This window comes from Sebastes umbrosus, chromosome 6 (genome assembly GCF_015220745.1).
Source record: "Sebastes umbrosus isolate fSebUmb1 chromosome 6, fSebUmb1.pri, whole genome shotgun sequence".
Classification (NCBI taxonomy): Eukaryota; Metazoa; Chordata; class Actinopteri; order Perciformes; family Sebastidae; genus Sebastes; species Sebastes umbrosus.
The window spans coordinates 18,999,220-19,018,635 of record NC_051274.1 but is presented as its reverse complement, the minus strand read 5'-3'; the positions used below and the strand labels follow the sequence as shown (position 1 = coordinate 19,018,635).

The window sequence follows — 19,416 nt, the reverse complement described above, 5'->3', positions numbered from 1 at the left end:
TTCCTGTCTATGTGCTGGACACAGAGAGTACCTGGACTCTGAGGAGAAGTAAATAATCTGTCTTTAAACCACATGTGCACACACGCACACTTATCCATTAAACCATTACAAAAGCTAACTGGTTTGTCATGGTTTTGTCTCCCAGGGTCGGAGGCTTGTACACAGTGGAGGTAGCTATTGTCTGGATTGTTCCAGCCCATCTGGTTGTAAGGCTAGAACTGGATGACAGCTCTGTCCTCATTTGGCTCGTCGAGCCCCAGAGAGAGCTATCATATCTGAAAGAGTTGGGATGTGAAAGAAAAATCATAATTACTGCCGCTTCCTGATATAATGTTCAGTCTGTCTGCTGCCTACAAAGTATCAATCACTTAACTTCAACAAAGCTTTAGTAACAAAAACGTTTCCTCCATCCCTGTAGATAGAGGAAACTGGACAAGTACAAACCATCATGATAACCGACATTTGACTCCTACTTCATTATGACTCTGAGAGATTGAATTCAATAGTTAACTTTCTAAACGTTCAATACTTTCATCAAATGTGTTTTTCAAGCTGAAATCCTATTTCACATTACCTCCAGAGGGCACACACACAACTATATGCACTGTGGAGTAGTTATAAAGGAAGAAAATGAAGACTGGAATAGACAGAGTTGCAGTTTGGCTTTTGAGAGTGCATCGGTCAGCAGATGAGTCATACATTTAAACACATGGGAAGACTGTCTAGAAGTCCTAAACTGCTTTGGATATTCCCTCCCCCCGCAACTTTAAGATATCAGAATCAGGGGGCGCTGTAACTTTCTGAAACCAACAAGTTGACATTCACTCCCACGTCACACAGTGACTGGTCAGGTGTGTGGAGGTAAGAAAACTGGCACTTTTTCGTGAGAGTATTGTGGTATAGCATTAGTTTTAGGCAATATGGGCAAAGGACTGATGCAGTCCTATTAACTTTACAACTCATCTATGTTGCTGAGGTCAAGATGTTGTGAATACTATGGCTCGGGGGCATGTTATATTAGTTTTTACAGATGGTTTTAAAGGCACAGCCCAGGCCTGGGTCCACTGAGGGTCACAACGAACCTTCCTCAGTCTATCACACTATCACACACATAAATCTGTTCTCCGCCCTCCAGCCTGTTTTATGAAATAGGACTTGACTCTGTAAAAGATATTTATATTTCACATGGCACATGGGACAAAGGGCATAGGACTCTATTCTCCTTCAATTTACTATTCTCTTCTGTCTTCTTGTCTCTTGCAATCATCCGACAGACATGCTTATTAGCTGCTGTAGAAAAATAAAGGAACAACAAACACGGTTTAATGATTGTGTCCTATTATCTACATTTTGAGTCTGTGTGTAGATGAGAGACTGAGAAAGACACGTTTCCTATGTGTATGAAATATGCTCATACTGTTCAGAAATAGAGAGACAGACAGAGATACAGAAGATGTACTGATGTCCACAGGAAGGAAATCAGAATGAATAGAATGATATGGAGAGTGAGCTGCATGAGTAATGAGCCTAATTATGATTTGGACTTCGTTCAGAGCTGCTGCAGGTATGATGGATTCCTCTTCTGTCTGCACCGGTGAAGGACATAGCTCCCCTACCCATAGTAACCTGTGTGTGTGTGTGTGTGTGTGTGTGTGTGTGTATTACCACACATGAATGTCTAAGTTTCTCATATTGCCTTTGTGTCTGTGTGAGTGCAGCTCGGTTGTAAAAGCTGTTTACTGTGGGTAATGGTATGCTAAATGTATGTGTCCCCAGGGTTAACTTCCAAACTCTGTAGTAAAACCCCAGCCAGACTGAGCAATCATCTTCATGCCAGCCTCTTTACTGCACTAAAGAGTACTAACCAGCAAATTCACACCGTACCCCTGGAAATTAGATAGTGAATCTACAACATAAATGCACGTGCAATAGATGGGCCCTTACAGTCATACAAAATGGCAATTTAAAGTCTCCGATCCCAGTGAGACGCTTGTGCTTGAAGTATGAGAGGAAACCCACATGCACATGTGTGCAAACCTTAAAGAAAGGGCTTCATAACACCAGGGAGTTTAATCTATCTGGAATGCAACTATGGTAAATTTAAGCCTGTATACATCAGACCGGCAATACGTCATCTAAAGTAGGCTCGCATGACCACGCCCCCTTTGGGGGGAAAACAATTCTGTGTTCCTCATAAACGGTAACAGCGTAACCACAAGAAGTTGAAATATGTCTCCAAACTTCTACTTTAAACGAACTGGTAATAGTAATAACGCTATGCCAAAAAGCTGCTGCAACAATAAATCCCGAAACGCTGATCTCCAATTTGTTCCCTTGCCGTGTCCTAAAAAAGATATAATAGAGGGGCTTTATGGCTCCAAGCTATAGACCAGACCAGCATTGTGTCATGGCCGAGGCTGCACTTCCTTTTGGGGGAAAGAAACTCGCTGTCACATGAGAGAAAATGGAAAATGCTGAAAAGCTGTTGTGTAGAGGGTTAACCGAGGCTTTCACACTGAGATTTGAGGCACATACGATACGTGAATATTCACTGTCAGTGTGGAAAATCGCTAAATGATGCTGGTGACGTAGCTAACGTTAGTTTGAGTGTGAGGCTGCTGCAGTAATACAGTCATACATTAACGTTAAAACAGCATCAGACTGTCGTCTCCTACTAAATCTCAGCCTATCAAACAGTTGGCTGTTAACACGTTGGTTATTTACAGACAACACTTAGCCTAATGTGCTTCAACCACTGTGTTGGACGGGGGAAGACTGAAGGGACATGGCAGCAATCAACATTAATTTATTAAGGTAATGTGAACACTCAGGTTCAGGCGAGGTCGCAAAATAATTATTAGACATGTGTATAAAACAAACGTTTGTATAACAAGTGATGAATGCATACAAATTTGTTGAAATTACAATCCCAACATATGTCGAATTGCATTGAAGTCTATGGGATAATCGTTTTTCTTTCCCCCAAAAAGGGGCACAGCCTTGACTTTTTGTGAAATACCCGTATGTGCAGGTCTGATGTATCCAGTGTATTGGGCGAATTGTAAGTTTGTTTGCTGCTATTTTGTGCTTTTGACACATTTACAGTGGGCTGCTCATAGAAAAATCAACTCTTTAGGAAATTATGCTCCCATCTGGTTGACTGAAATGACAAATATATGGGCTAAAAGAAAATTACTCAGCTTGTAGGGTAATAATACTTGTGTGGAAAGATGTCTATTTTTTTAAAGTAGTGGATAAACTTTAATCCATAAACTCCTCCTCCTCCTCCTGGCAGGACGGGCGTTGCTGCGTTTGAACGGGGAGAAGCTGGAGAGGATGGGAATCGTCCAGGAGACGCTGAGGCAGGAGGTCCTCCAACAAGTCCTTCAGCTGCAGGTCAGAGAAGAGGTCCGCAACTTGCAGCTCCTTAGTAGAAGTAAGTAGCAAGATGGTTTGTGTGAGGAGACATGCTTCTGTGTATTTATGAGTAATTGTGTTTTTTCTTTTGAGAGAGGGAAACAAAAAGAAAGTGGAGAGCAGCTGGGTTGGGATAAATTGGGTGGAGGCAGTCGGAGACCATGCACGCCTGCTGTGACATACGTGGAGTTGGACTTCGAAGTGCAATTGTTGGTGGCTGTGTGTGGTTTTATTGATGGGAGCTCTTGATTTGCTGCCCTGCCTCTGAATGATGGCTCCGGTAAACACTTTTATTATCTGGCCATCAATAAACTGGTGCAGTCAATCACTGCTGACCTGGATTCAGCAGTTGACATGGCTTTCTTCTTGCAAACCTGTTTTGGCTTGTTATAGGTGGTTGTTTTCTGTGTTCATTTATGGCTATGAGTCATCAAAGTGAAATATCCACACAATTTCCTTTCTCTAGAACTGAATTTAAAATGTTCCCTGGAGATTGCTTGAATCTTCCAGTTTTGCAACAAAATGATCCCCGTAGGTTCCTGGATAGCTACTAGCCTACAGTTACCTATCAATCAGAAGGAAAGTCACTTAAATTCAAGTGCAAATATATATTTCTTAACCCTAATCCGACCATAATACAGGCATATTTAATGTTTTGATGGATGAGAAGTGCCATAGTTTTTCATGTTTCATGATTTTGTATTCAGAGCCAAATGCACCTTCCAGCTATTTCACTTAGGATTTCCTTTGGGTGCCATAATCTTCAAGATCATGACCTACTGTATATTCAGCAGCAGCATCCTGGCTGAGCTCATGTCTCGAATGAGAGGGGATGTGCAGCATTGAAATATGTGCAACATGCTTGTTGCTTTAAATTGTTTCCAATGTGCTTCAGTAGTTTAGGATTCAAGGAAGGAGCAAACAATTGTCTGGAGGTTTTGACGGTTCTCTTCTTCGAGGAGAGCAGAATCTTTTCTGAAAAAAGAAAAAGATGAAAATAACTGCTGCATAACCATTTTCCCTAAATGGTCCAATCTCCCTTGACGCAAGTGCGTTTGACCAAAATGGAGTGTTAGTTCAGGCAGAGCAATGAAGTTGTTTATGCCATCAACTGTTCATTATGAACTGATGCTGTGAGGGCTTTTACAATCACCAGTTTCATTCAAACAAGTAAATGAAGTGGTCTTTGCAATCTGTCAAGCTCAGACTCTCACTTTCTGATCATTCATGCTGCTCAGTGCTCATGCTGTTACTGTTTTTTCCCTCAACAGTTTGCTTTGAGGGCAGAGCTTGACAGAAATGATATTAACAATTTTGGGTTTGATGGCCATTTTAATCTATCCGTGACCCACCTTTGGGACCTGAAAGTGTTATTGTAGACACAACATGAGCCAGAGATTTTGTGAGAGCTCCACAACCCCACAGCAATATGAAAAGTGAGTGTGTGTGTGTGAGAGAGAGAGAAAGAGGTAGATGTGATATAAATGATAAGGAACCTAGTGCTGCAACCCTGTGATCTATAGAGACTAAACAAGTCATAGAAATGGGCTCCTGACTGTGAGATGACATTTACAAATGTAATCAATTCATCTGAAGATATTGAATAGCACAATATAAAATAGTTTAAACCATTTTCAAAAGGGAAATGAACACAAATCAAATAACAAACCTTATCTGACTGAATGGTGAAGAAAAACAGATAAAAAACATGATTAATTCCTGAATTAACAAAGCAAAGTTGACACTTGAATCTCCAATTGCAATTAAAGAACAAGAGGAGCAGTCACAGAGGAAGACAAGCCAACGTACGTGGGACTAAACTGGGCTGCTATCCAATTATAATGAACATTAACAAATACATTCAATCTCGTTTTAAATGCATGCATACCCGAAACACACAGAGGGTTACCGCAAACTAAACAACCCTTTCTTTGAGCTGGCAATGATAATAAAGATCAGCGCTGCTAAGCAACAAGTAGGTAATTTACAAAGAGTGATGGGAAACATAAGGATTGCGTCCGAAATTCCATATTAACATGCTATTTAGTACGCTAAAACAGTATGTGAGATTTTTTAGTAAGTCCAGAACCTTGGTATGAAACCAACAGTACGCAAATTGCATACTATTTCCGGTGAAATATTACAGTATTTGACGCTGGACACTACGGCAGCATAATTATCCCACAATGCAATGCGGTAGTAACAACAACGTTCATAACAGACGTTGACGGGCAGCTCTGTAGCATCAATAACGCTTCAATTTAACTGTACATATAAGATTTCACTTTGATATAGGCATATTATATATTTTAAATTAATTCAGACTTTGATTCTCACAAACGGTCGTTTTTGTCACAAGAGGTTGGCACGGGTTACCATGGTTACACGTCTCCAACTGGCAATAAGGCTCTCAGGAAGTGACGACATAAATTACTGTTCAGTTCATCTGAAAAGATACATACTACTGTTTATTCACACAAAAGTATGTTGAACGATAGTACACATATTGAGTATGTAGTGCGTAGTGTTGTGATTTTGGACAAAGCATACGAGGCAGACATGGGGATGATGTGCGATGAAGGTCCCTTGTCAGACTCAAACCAGCTGCGTGTGGATCACCGGGACAACCAAACTCACTCAGTTTTATTATTCCTCTTTTATCATTTTACTTCATTCCTCTTAGACAATTAGTGGAAACTGTTTTTTTTTTATGACTAGCTGAATTAAATTGAGAGATGGAATACAACTGACTGGTGAGGAGAAAGAATTAAATTGCTGTCGGACACTTCTATTAATAGAGCAATGCAAATGTAATTTGCCAGTTCAGCAGGCTCTGACTCTAAGCTATAAGGGCAAGCTAATTTGGCGGCCTTATAAAACACCTGAGGTTCACAGGGTTGGAGGGTATTCAGAGGTGATAAAAGTAGGCCGTGGTGGGAAGCAGCTGAGGGGGTGATAATGGGGGTTGTTTCACTGCTGAGTGTGATGAGGTGGTGATAAGGTGCTAGATGAGGGCAGAGGTGTTAAAGGTCTGACTGAGGACTAAAAAACATTAAAAAAAAAACAGTTTAACATAAAATGACCTGTCCTGTCATTATCTACAGCATAACTTCATGCAACCAACAAGCTATAGCCTATACTTTCAAACTACTTAAATGAATGAGGTACATCCAAAAATCATGTTCAGGCATCAAATTTCTCTAAACAACTCATGCAGTATGACTTGGTAGCGATGTGGCTCTAGGGATGGCAATGTCAGTCAGTCCACCACTTTGGTCCAGACTGAAATGTCTTCACAACTATTGATAGACTGCCACAAAATGTGTACAGATGTGCATGGTCCCCCGAGGATGAAGCATTCTGACTTTTGCCCGCCCCTTACATTTCTTCTATTGATATTTGTGTTTTTGAGCGAAATGTCTCAACACAAATTGGAGGAATTGCCAGGAAATTTGGCAAAGACATCCATGTTCCCCATAGGATGAATTGCAATAACGTTGTCATGACAGCACCATCATCAGGTAAACGTTTAAATTTGACTAAAGAAAGTCCCGTCAGCTCCAGCTGTTATTTGTGTTATTACTAATCAGAAAATGTTGGCAAGCGAACCGGCTAAACTGAGAGGATGAATATGGTAAACAAAATATCAACTTAAAGGTGCAGTGTGTAGGATTTGGCGGCATCTAGTGGTGTGGTTGCAGATTGCAACCAACTGAGTACCCCTCCGCTCACTCCTCCATTTCCAAGACTGCGGTAACGTGAGCAGCCGAGTGCAAAACCGTAGTATCACCATTCGCCTCACTCTGACTACTCACACTACTTTAGGAGCAACGAAAGTCAGGCGGCGGCTGGCGGTACCACGGTTTTGCACTCTGCAGCTCACGTTACCGCAGTTTCACAAGCATGTCAGAGAACTACGGTGGCCTTCAGGTAACGTAAAAACACGAAAGGCTCTCTGTAGAGCCAGTGTTTGGTTTGTCCGTTCTGGGTTACCGTAGAAACATGACGGAGCAACATGGCGGACTGCGTGAAGAGGACTCGCTCCCTATGTAGATATGAAGGGCTCATTCTAATCTAATGAAAACACAACGAATCTTAGTTTCAAGTGATTATACACTAATGAAAACATAGTTATGAATATTATATTATATTATATTTCTGCTAATAGATACACTGAAATGTTACACACTGTTCCTTTAACATTGTTTTTGTGAGCATGAGTGCAGCCTCACAGAGCTAGTAGTGTGGCTGCAGACTCTTGTACACTGTGGGGTTGAGAAAAAAGAAAGATGCTGATATAGGTGGGATGGAAAAGATGCTGATGTTTCGACTAGCAAATGTTGATATGTGTGGAGAAGCACTGGTGATAATGAGGGCTGGAACCGAGAAAGAAAGAGTATTACTTGTCGAAGAGTAACTAATGCACCTGCAGGCTGTTTTGGTTCACACTGTACTCCACACGTAACCCAACACACACTTCCAGCTATTCTCCCTGAAATATTCAATACATTTACAATTCTGGTGCGATTTAGTAGTGGGGCCTTGTGTCATACCGCCTGTCAGGTCTGATTCATCTGCAATGAATTCACCAAAGATTAAATATTGATCTCACAATAACTGTAGAAAAGAGGATGAAAATACAAATAAGCTTGAACGTGATGGGAGTTTGTCTCTGATCTGAGCCGTGATAGCACGATTTACCACGACCCTTACAACACTCTCGTATTATTCACATCAGCAGCTTTGTAAAATGCACTCTTCAGTGATTTCTTGAACCTTTACAAGCAATAAGTGCTCTCTCCCTCTCTCTCTCTCTCTCTCTCTCTCTCTCTCTCTCTCTCTCTCTCTCTCTCTCTCTCTCTCTCTCTCCTTTTGAAAATAAAATATGTGATACAAAATTAAAAGGACAAATGATAGAAAAGAGCACTTGAACACCTGAGGGATAAGATTTGCATACGGAGAGGAGAGAAAAGAGGACACAGAGCTATGATTGGAGGTGAGATGTTGAACAGATAGAGAAAAATACAAGGCATGAGAATGACAGATCACAGAGATATAGAAATGAGACGGGTAAAGGGGTTAATGAAGGAACGTGGATAGCGATAGAAAGCTCGGTCTGATAGCACTTTCAGGCCCTACACTTTCCGCTCTGTGCTAATCTGTCTGGAGCAGGCTCACTTGCTCAAAGCACTGTAATAGCATTTCACACTTAACACAGAATCACATTACTTCTGTTGCAAATTATTGTTGAAAATGTTGTTCTCCACACAATAACCAAAGGGAAAAAAAGGAGAGTATGACTTCAAAAAAGAAAATGAAAAATGTGTCTGACTGAAAGAGATATTTTGTGTTTCACAGAGTCCATAGAAAATGTAGAAAGGGGTATTTGAAGATGATATCCATGTTTTACTGATGTTTTGATTTGTAAATTGAATGATTCAGGAGAAGTGTTTAACAGAATTCAATTTGCATTAAAAGGGCACTACACCGATTTTATACATGAAGGTAAGCTGAGGATTAATCAGCCTGTCAAAATAGTTGTATAACTGACATGAGGTTGTCTTGACTTAGGCTTGACTTAGGCTTGAGACTAAAAATATGTTATACACCTGCATTGTAAACTGGAGATGCTATTGATTTACATTATGGGAATTGTAGGACCCAGACATTTTTGGAGTTTGACCCATACTAGACAATGGTTGTGTCCGAAATTCGACACTAACATGCCATTTAGGACGCCAAAACCGTATGTGAGATTTTTTACTATATCCGAAACCTTAGTACGAAATCAGTAGTAGACAATTTGCATACTATTTCTGGTGTAATATTACAGTATGCAAACACTATGCGGTCATAAATATCCCAACAATGCAATGCGGTAGTAACGACAACGTTCATAACAGACGTTGACGGACAGCTCTGTAACATCAATAACACTTCAATTTAACTGTATACGATTTCCCTTTGCTAGGTGTAATATATATTTTAAATTAATTCAGACTTTGATTCTCACAAATCATCGTTCTGGTCACATGAGGTTGGCACGGGTTACCATGGTTGCGCATCTCCAACTGGCAAAGAGGCTCTCAGGAAGTGACGACATAAATAACTGCTCAGTGCGTCCAAAAAGATACACACTACTGTTTATTCACACAAAAGTATGTTGAACGACAGTACACATATTCAGTATGTAGTGCATAGTATGCGATTTTGGACGTATATAAGATAATCTCTGCTTCGGCTGCACCAACTATGATCAATCTTTTTTTAATCTGTCTCTCATAAGTCCCCCAACTTAATGGAGGTGCAAATCGCTGGAGTGCCCCTTTAGGGTTAACTGTAGTGACTTCTAAGGTTCGGTGTTTTTGTTAAATTAGCTAAGTGTCCTCAGGCTCTGATGAGCACATGACCTCTTTTATTTCCTTCCCCAGTGAACAGAAACACTTCCTACAGATATTTTCCAGATCACTTCTGAGAATGCTGCCTGCTGGGTATTTCTCACTAGCTTCTGCTTTACCACTACCATAGGATACATGAATGGAACCATGTTTTTATGAATTTGATGTTTTGTGCAACACACAGCGCAGCATCTGAAACTTTAAGATGTTTTGTGCGTTTCAACAAAAAGGAAGGAAAAAAATGTTCGTACAGCAAACATTTTATGAAATGAGCACAAACTCTGAATCACAGCTTATTTGTTATAAAAGGAAATTAAGTTCTTCCACAACCGACTCGGACGTGATATTTTTCAACTTATTTTTCAATTTCCGCTCCAGTCTTTTCGAAATAAACAAAGATCGTGGTTAAGTTAAAATAAATTAAACCAACGTTGACTTCTGGTTGCATACAGGGTACGAACACCAGTCTTCTGGGCGAAAGTCTGGTGTTTGACCCACCCATCAACCCCGACCTCCTCCCTATGTAGTGTTTGTTGCTCTTTATACTTCTCGGTTCACGATTGTGTTGATTACAAACAAATTGATTTTGTGGGATATATACGAGGTACATTGCATTACATTTTGTAGTTATAGCTATGAACGGTGTATGAGAACAGCCTGCATTTTTACATGTTTGTCATATGAAATAGTGAGCGAATAGTAAAGTTTAGGCTATTAAAAAAATTATTTGATTAAAAAAGAAGATTAAACTCCTACTGCACTCAATCACCTTTCACTTGAGCATCGCGATTCATTTTTATTTTAAAAGTTTCAATTTATCAGCTCGGATGCTTCTTCCGAACTTTTGGCATCCATTGTAACCTCAAGAAGCTATAAACTTTTTTGCAGCCACCTTTAAGTCTACAGAAGCTGAGGGTTTGAAACTCAAAACATAGATTTGTTTGAGTCAGGATCACTTTAAACTTTGGGCAAAGTTTCAGGTTAAACAGCAAAACTTACTCAAAGCCACTAACAGTGAACAATCCACGCAGAGAGGAAATTCAAATCAGATCAAATCAAAGTTGAATGCAAATGTTCATACAGTATATAGGCCCATCCACCACTTCAACCTTCACTGCTACAGTTTGCATTGCATTATTTGTTGTTTATGTTTCCTCTTGCACATAACCCTTTCATGGTTGTGAAATCCATTCCTTTGCTGTGTTTGTGTATGAATCTTGTATTCTTTAGACACTTCACTTGTTACAGTATTTCATATATTTTCAGCAGGCTAGGCTGTGTTATATATCAGTCAGTCTGTGAAAAGTAGGGATGATGTCTTCCACAGCCCAGAGCCATACAGCGGCTCTCTCAGGGTAGTGGGAACCACGCAGGGCTTGTTGTAACATCTGGAAAACTTTGGGAGGGAGGATTCAGATCAGAGCCTAGTGGGGGATCTGCCCTCCTTCTTCTTCTCAGCCTCTGGTTGTTAGTATATTTTTATAATCAGTCCCTCCTTCCTTCTCAACACATCAAACTTTCATCAAAGTCGGTGTATGCCTTTGTGTGGAGCCATCTGCTGCATGTTTCAGACTCAGTGCGGTAATTAGCTGAAACAGGATGACCGACCCGTGACCCCTATACCCAAAATCAAAAGATATGTTGTCAGCAGCGCCTCGGTTGCCGTGGGAGATTGTCCTGGTAACCCTGTTGCTCTGAAACGCTCCTGTGATGTTACCCATCGTCGCCGAGCTTTACTCAGCGCTCCGTGTGGTGCCTGCCAGCTGAACTGTAGCTCTGAATTAGAATATGAATGAAACTCTGACAGACAGAGAAAAAGAAGGAACATGTCATTTTCTCCTCAGTGCTGCTTTGCTATGCGCCTCTCTCCTCCTCTGCTGCACCGAGGCTGTGGCGACTCCATTGGGAGCTCATTTAAAAAGGGTTTCTATCAGAGAAGCGGTTTTCTCTGTGTCTGTGCAAGCCTCTAGTCATATCAATGCCTCTCTCTCCATCCTTCTGCCGCTCTCCAGAGTTTCCTGGTTCAGGTTCACTCCAGTGCGTTACATCTGTCTGTGGCTAGAGAGACAGGTGGCACGTCTTCCTCTGCTATATGGAGGGCTTAGAGCTGAAATGCCAACAGTCTGGGAGAGGAACGTCTGCCTTCTCACTGACTCCTGGTGTCATTTCAGGATGGAGTGAACTGGCTAGTTGTCAGGTAAACCACCTGGTCGCATCTGTTGTTTCCAGCGAAAAAGAGATCATGACATTGAGGGAAAAAAGTCTATTTATTACATGCCGATTTGCTTAATGTCATAGTTTCTGCTAGGGCTGCTGGATTATGTCAAAAATCCTTATCATGATTATCTCGGTCAGTATTAAGATCACGATTATTTGATTAATCATTGACTTTGGAAACATTATGCATTTAGGAAGAACATTTTGTACATTTTAAAGTTAAATGCATCAATCTGGTGCACTTTGGGAACAAAATTAAGAGGCTAGATCTATGAAGAACTTTGTGCTCTAGTAAACAATTTAATCATAAACACATTAGTTGTATAGATATAAATGGTGATGACGGCAAAAAAGTCACACCCACAAAGCATGGTAAACGAGACGGGGCCCATGGTTCAAGATGGGTCGGATGGGTTGCTGACATCGCCACAGACCCCTGACGCACAGAACAGTCCAGGTAGTCGCGGCACAGTAATCGTTTTTTGACGATTATCTTGTTTTCATAATCGTTGAAAGCCAAAATCATTGTTGAAATTGAAATTTGATTAATTGCACAGCCCTTATTTCTGCCGTGTCAAACCTGTCCTATAACCTTACACTTTTTATAGATAAAATCTCTGCATCTGATTTTTAAACATCAGTTTTTTCCTCTCACAGTTTGTGTGTCATTATCTCAGTGTCTTTCTCTCTACCTACACTATAGCGACATTGCAGCAATCTTCATGCACAACCATCACTCTCTAACTTGTTGTGGCTCTGTGATTGAGTGCAGTGTGTTACACGAGGAGAGGCCAGGCAGCCACACTGGTTACTTGGTTATTCAGTAACAGAGTTTGGGGGAGTAAGGTGTCACATACAGATTCAGGAAGGTTATGAGCCCCACACTTGTGCTTTGAAAAGTAGATGAGACTGATGTGTTTTCAATGCAGGGTGTGTTTCAACAGCTTCATGATGCAAAGACAAGACTGTAAATAAGTAGTGGACATAGTCACCGTGATGTTACCCATTGGTTTGTGGACTGTTGAAGCCTTGTATCTGGCAATTTGGTCGTTGTCATCTTGGTCTTTGACCGTCACCATCTTGTTTTTTGAAGTGACATGAGAGGGTGCAGCGAAGACATTTTTAGGTGACCAAAATGTTATAATTAACTTTCATGAACTGAAAACACACAATAGCTGACGAAAACATGGACAATTCGCAGACAGGACAACGCCGTGGTGGTGACCTGTCAATCACAAGGTAGCCACGCCCTAAAGCATCCCCTGCTTTATGGTCTGTTTGACTCTAAATTGGACCATAATTTACTAAATGAACATCATGCTGTATTGAAGAAGACTTGAAACTAGCGATTGAGACCATAAACTCATGTTTACAATGTTTACTGAGATAATAAATCAAGTGAGAAGTAGAGTCATTTTCTCACAGACTTCTATACAATCAGACTTCTTTTTGTATCCAGAGGAGTCGCCCCCAAGCCCCCAAGAAGTGCGCTGGTCGTCGATCCCAACTTTCGTAGTGGCCAAACGGCGGAACTGCAACTTTCGTGTCCATCACGTAATGACATTGGGCCCAAAAAGACTTTTTCCCATAGACTTACATTGGGAAAGAGACGTCTCTAACTAAGCGGATCATTTTTTTTTAGGTGAATCAACTTCCCAGTACGAACACCTAAATAGCCCTTATTTCAAAAATTAAGTTTTTAAAGTTGTAAAACACACTAATAGCTGAATCCAGAGTTATTTCCCTTCCTCCGTTCATGTGAATGAGACCCAAACGGAGGCTGGAGCGCAAGCCGTGATGACGGCGTGACGTTGGGACCCTGGGACTGAGGGTTTAAGGCACTTCCGAATTGACCCCGGAGTTGCCCACTGACAAGCATACTATTTCTGCACTTTAACCTCTACTTTTTCTATCCATGTGGATCCTAATTATGTATCCCCCCCTTCTCTCCCCTCTTTCTGCAGCCTCTTTTGGAAACTTCTCTTAGCTCATCCCTGGATCCATTTGGCAGCCCCCTTTCCCCTCATCCCCTGTCACAATACATCTCTAGGAGCCATGGAAGAGCTGCTGTCTTCAGATATGTGAGCGGAGAATCGGCGAGTGAAAGGGGACGAGGACAAGCCTATAGACTTCACGCCAAGCGGTCTCGAGGATTCTCATTCAGCGCGGCCAATCTGGTTTTCAGACACTGAGGCAGCGACAAAGCCCCGCTCAAGGCAGGGGAACCCACTGTAACATAGTGATAAGATGTAAGATTCACAACCCTAGTGATGATGTAGGCCTGTCACTGGTATATGCTTGATCGCAGAAAATCTCCTTTTGGATTCCTGTCTCGTTCGGATCAGACAATTTCAGCAGAACACTTGGGTTTATTTTGGTTTTACATGTGCACCACCAGGATTCAAGTTGTTTTCCTCTCTCTTTCTCTTCTGGTTAAGGTCATTACATGAATAACTCTTTGGCATGGTTTTGTATAACCTTAACCTTTGAGCCCAGTGATGCTTTTTATGGTGTAAACTTAGATTTACATGCAGCGCCACCATTTGGCCACTGGATCCAAAGTGAAGGAAACCTCCAGTCAATCTCCATCTCCCTTTGAAGCTATAACATCAAGCCTGTTCACAAGGAATTAGAGCTGGTTTTGACCAACGCCAAATACAATCCTGATCAATTCTTCATTCACAGGTCACACTCACGTTTTCCTCTCAGGACTTTAGTTTGGGAATCGTAGGTTTGGAGGATCAACAATAACACTTTACGCCGAATGTCATTCCAACAATCAGTCTTTTTGTATTGCGACTGATCTGCAGTGAGAAATTAGAAATATATATATATACAGTATGAGCTTTGTAGAATAACATACACTGTAAATCTGCGTATACTGTAACAGTAGTCTTTTATGAATAGAATGGATCCCGAGGACACAGAGTTAATGTGATAATCACTGTCTATGCTTGATAAAGCAATAATTTAAATGATAAAAAGTGAAGTGGAGTAGCGCTGCATTGGATAAATGATGCGAGAATGAGTGTGTGCTGATGGGAATAAACATTATGCCTGTAACAGCGGCAGTATTTTTCCAGCCTCATAGCTTCAGTCCTTTGTGTGTGCTATACTGTATACTGTATTTCATCTCTCGCACACAGATACTAAGAAAAAGGAGAAGCCTCTGTTGTGTTCTACCCACTTCCTGTCCCTGGTGTGACACTGTGATTTCAAATGCTCAGAAATCAAAATGATACGACAGCTACAGATGCGAGACTCCACCGGCGCAACTCAAGCGAGCACCTTTGATGTCAGCAGCAGACAGCTATTTATGATGAAGATGTTTAAGTCACATGAATAAATAAATTCAATAAATAAATAAACTTCCAACAAACAAAAACCTCCCCTCCACCCGTTCTCTGACAGGGAGTCTTTGGGTAAAGTACGTATTTGACTGTTAAAAGGGAGAAAACACACTGTATTATTTTTGGATTACCTGATGAACTGTAAATATGAACACTTTTTGGGTTACTTTGTCCGATGATTGATGAGCTGTTTGAAATGAAGCCTATTTATCTGCTTTACAGATATGAAGACATATGGTATGGAACATGATGAAAGCTGTCTTTTTAGAATAAACTAATTGAGATTCACTGCTGGTCCTGATTTTCACATTGTATTACTATACTGTTTTCTTTCTGTTTGTTTTATTCTTGAGTTTATAGTCAATCAGCAGACACTGAAACACAGGGACATGTTTGATACAAAAGCAGCAGTCAAAAAGCCAGAAATAAGTAAAAAATTAACATTGTGTGTAGCATTTCAGGGGATCTATTAGCAGGAATGGAATATAATATTAATAAGTATGTTTCCTTTAGTGTATAATCACCTAAAATAAGCATTGTTGTGTTTTCGTTAGTTTAGAACGAGCCGTTTATATCTACATAGGGAGCGGGTCCTCATCGCGGCTGGCAGTGTTCCCGCCATCAAAGCTGATTGTACACAAGAGAGAAGTGATAGAGTGTCCTCTGTTTCATGCAAAAATAGCCAAGTCTCTGTGGGGAAGCATAGTTTGTTTATGTACTTTGGGAAAATATCAGACCAAAATAAATCTATCATTGGTCAATCCCAAAATAAACGCAAGTTATCCCTCTTTAGTTTTGCATCTGTCACAACATTGGAACACTGAGGGATGAAATTTGTGCAATAAGACTTTATGTCCATACCCTCTCGGTCACAACAATATTCATTTCTTTTTCCCATACATCTCGGACACACTTAAAGGTACAGTCTGAAGGATTTGGCGACAACTAGTGGTATGGTTGCAGACTGCAACTAACTGAGTACCCCTCCGCTCACTCCTGCCTTTCCAAGACTGCGGTAACGTGAGCCGCCGAGTTCAAAACCGTGGTAACGCTGTTCACCTCGCTCAGAGGCCATCCTTGCCGTAATAACACTACTTTAGGAGCAACAGATTAATTTGAAGCTAATGAAAATTCTTGTTTTCAGGCGATCATACACAAATGAAAACATAGTTGTGAATATTATATTCCATTTCGGTTAATTTTAGGTCCCCCAAAATGTTACAGACTGTTCCTTTAAGTAGAGTTGTGAAAAAAACTATTCACAAATTTAGAAATAAATTGTTTTACTATACTGAGAGAATACAGAAACACTACCAGATTGCCCTTTCCCCTGTGTGTTTTTATTTCTCTTTTTTACACCTACACACATAGAAACCCAACTGCTTTTATCTAAATGGCACAAAAGGGATTCACCTCAGTGACCCTCAACTCAAATCCCCAAAGTTTTCTTAGTTTTCCTGTTCTGGCCCCATATCCAAGAAATACTGCACAGCTCTTGTGGATATTTGTTCCTCTTTCTCTCTGTCTTACTCTCACTTTTGTTTATCCCTCCATCCCACCTTCCTTCTGCTGTTTGTTTGCTTGATTTGTTTGTTCCTTTCTCCCTTCCTTTCTGCTTTTAATCAATTAATTCCTTCCGTTAATTCATTCATTCATTCATCACTCAGCATATAAGAATGTGTTGAACAAAGAAAGGAAAACAGTTTAAAGAGAAAGTGCAACTAATCCGAAGCTGAACAGTGATTGCACATTATATTTGTCATGTGTCTCAAACTTCTGCGCTCTGACCTGTCATTCGAGTCACGACTCTAACTCAGTAAATGCAAAGTGCTGCTTCACTAAAGAGACACACACACCTGGTCTCTGTCTCTAGCTCACACACACACTGGGATCCAATTACTGAGAGACGTGAAGCATCTCACCAGTTGATAACAAGGCACATGTATGATAAACAGATCCAGTGAACAGTGGCCTTCTCAACCCTGACAGAGAATAAATCCGCAGAGCAGATGGTCGGGTGGTGCAGTTAATTGGTTACTGTTTACTATTAAGCGTCTTTTCTTTTTCAAAGCTCGTCTTTCGTCATCAGTCTCTAAAAAGCAGCCAAACGGCCGAGGCTCTCCATCCAGCTTGTTTATCGTTATCTGCTCATGGCTTTGATCAGCTGGATCTCAGTCCTCTGACAGCACTGAAACATGATGAGAAACACTCTGTCCTCTCTCATCAGCTACTGTTGAGCAGCCCTTAAGCAGCTGCTCCAGTGGAGCTGCTCAGCGGCGCAAACAGCTGAAGACTGTAATTTTATCTGGCCAGCACCCAAGTGTTAATATTCACTACAAAGCAAATCAGTATATGAAAAAAAAAGTGCATGTGCGCTCACTCAACTTAAAGGTCAAAAGATGAATAACACAATCGACTGCTGGATGGACTCCTCAAGAGCCTCTTAGGGCACACACCACTCCACCTGGCCAGTTTTAAAAACCATTAAGAAGCATTTTGCTCGCTCAGCAGAGGAAGAGTGGGAACATAAATCACTGCCACGGTAAATGAATTAATCACGGGTCAAACGAGGCCTCGCATGAAATACTCATCAGCGGCCATTAAAGAGAGCAGAAGGAAGATTTAACAGGAAAATGGCAGTTGTCACTCAGCCGAGAGTGAAACACCTGCAAGGCTCAGCGTGTCACCAACCAGCTGATTATCCCCTCGAGCCTCCTGAGATCAAAGTAACACACACGACACTGCCGTGACAAATCAACAGCACATTTAAAAGTGTCAAACATGCTATAGGGGCTCATGTTATGTGGTTTAAGAGCTGATCTTGATAAATCGCAGGACAGTACTGCTCTCTAGTGGAAGATTGATGCAGACAAACATTGACTGGACATTACAAATCTGGAAGTGTTTGAAATCTTTTGTCAGTTGCAACAATAAACTTGTTAATATAAAGTCTGATATTGATATTAAATGATAATCACTGGCATGATATATTTTTAAGACAGTATACAAAAGAAATAGCATAGCCATTCAATTCAATAATATTAAATATTATTTGACATTTATTTGGAATTACTGCCAAATTACCCCAATATTTACCTCAAAATTTATCAAAAAGTACTTTGTTTGGTTGTCTTGACTTGGGACTCGACTCTGGACTGTTTATTATTATTATTATTATTTTATATATATATATTTATAAACATTATTTAATAATTATATTCCACTATTTCCCAATAAGCAGTAATAAATAGCTGGTAATTAATTTAATACTTTTCCAGTGAAAAGAATACAAAGTTAATTGATATACTTTATTTCCATGTCTGCTGGTAAATAGATGTTAATTAGCAAATAACTTCTTTGAAACTTCTTTAAAAAACTCCCTGAATCATTACATTAGCTACCAGGTTACATTTGTGTAGACAATAAGACACACAACGGGAGATTTGTGCCTGATCAGAAGTGTCTTTTTTATTTTCCACCTCCGATGACGAGCAGCGCACAGCTGCTTCTCAAGCCTACGGGCCTCATTTTGAGGTAAATATTGGGTTAATTTGACAGTAATTCCAAAGAAATTTAAAATAGGTTACTTGCTAATTATCACCTAATTACCATGACATTTTCTGACCTGTAAAATTAAGTGTAACCTAATAATCTTGCACATGTGGAATTTGCACATTGGTTTACTACCTCATTTAATTTGACTTTAAAACAAAAATTGTAACTTGCACACTTTGCAAATGTAAATATTATTGTTTTTCTATGTTCATAATTCACCTAATTCTTCTAATATATTCTTTATACTGTGTATACTATAGATATAATGTCTAGTGTTGATATGTATATTCCTGTACATTGCCTGGCTAACCTGCTGTTGTCACACATACAATTTCCCAAATTGGGATCAATAAAGTAGCCTATCTATCTATCTATCTATCTATCTATCTATCTATCTATCTATCTATCTATCTATCTAGCTACAAAAATGAGGCTCTGCTGCCCTCCACTGGCCATGCTGAGAGCATTATTCATACATA

General features: G+C 40.4%; 1 protein-coding gene across 1 annotated transcript in view; it reads left to right on the top strand.

The window, feature by feature from the left end:
• The window catches only part of samd10b (sterile alpha motif domain containing 10b), a 61,005-nt gene extending 45,335 nt beyond the window's left edge, over positions 1-15,670 (top strand). The window contains exons 4-5 of the mRNA XM_037773946.1: positions 3,296-3,436; positions 13,997-15,670. Coding sequence (XP_037629874.1) covers positions 3,296-3,436; positions 13,997-14,019 — 164 coding nt within the window. The 3' untranslated portion in view covers positions 14,020-15,670. The remainder of the gene's footprint in view (positions 1-3,295; positions 3,437-13,996) is intronic.
• The last annotated feature ends 3,746 nt before the right edge of the window (positions 15,671-19,416 follow it).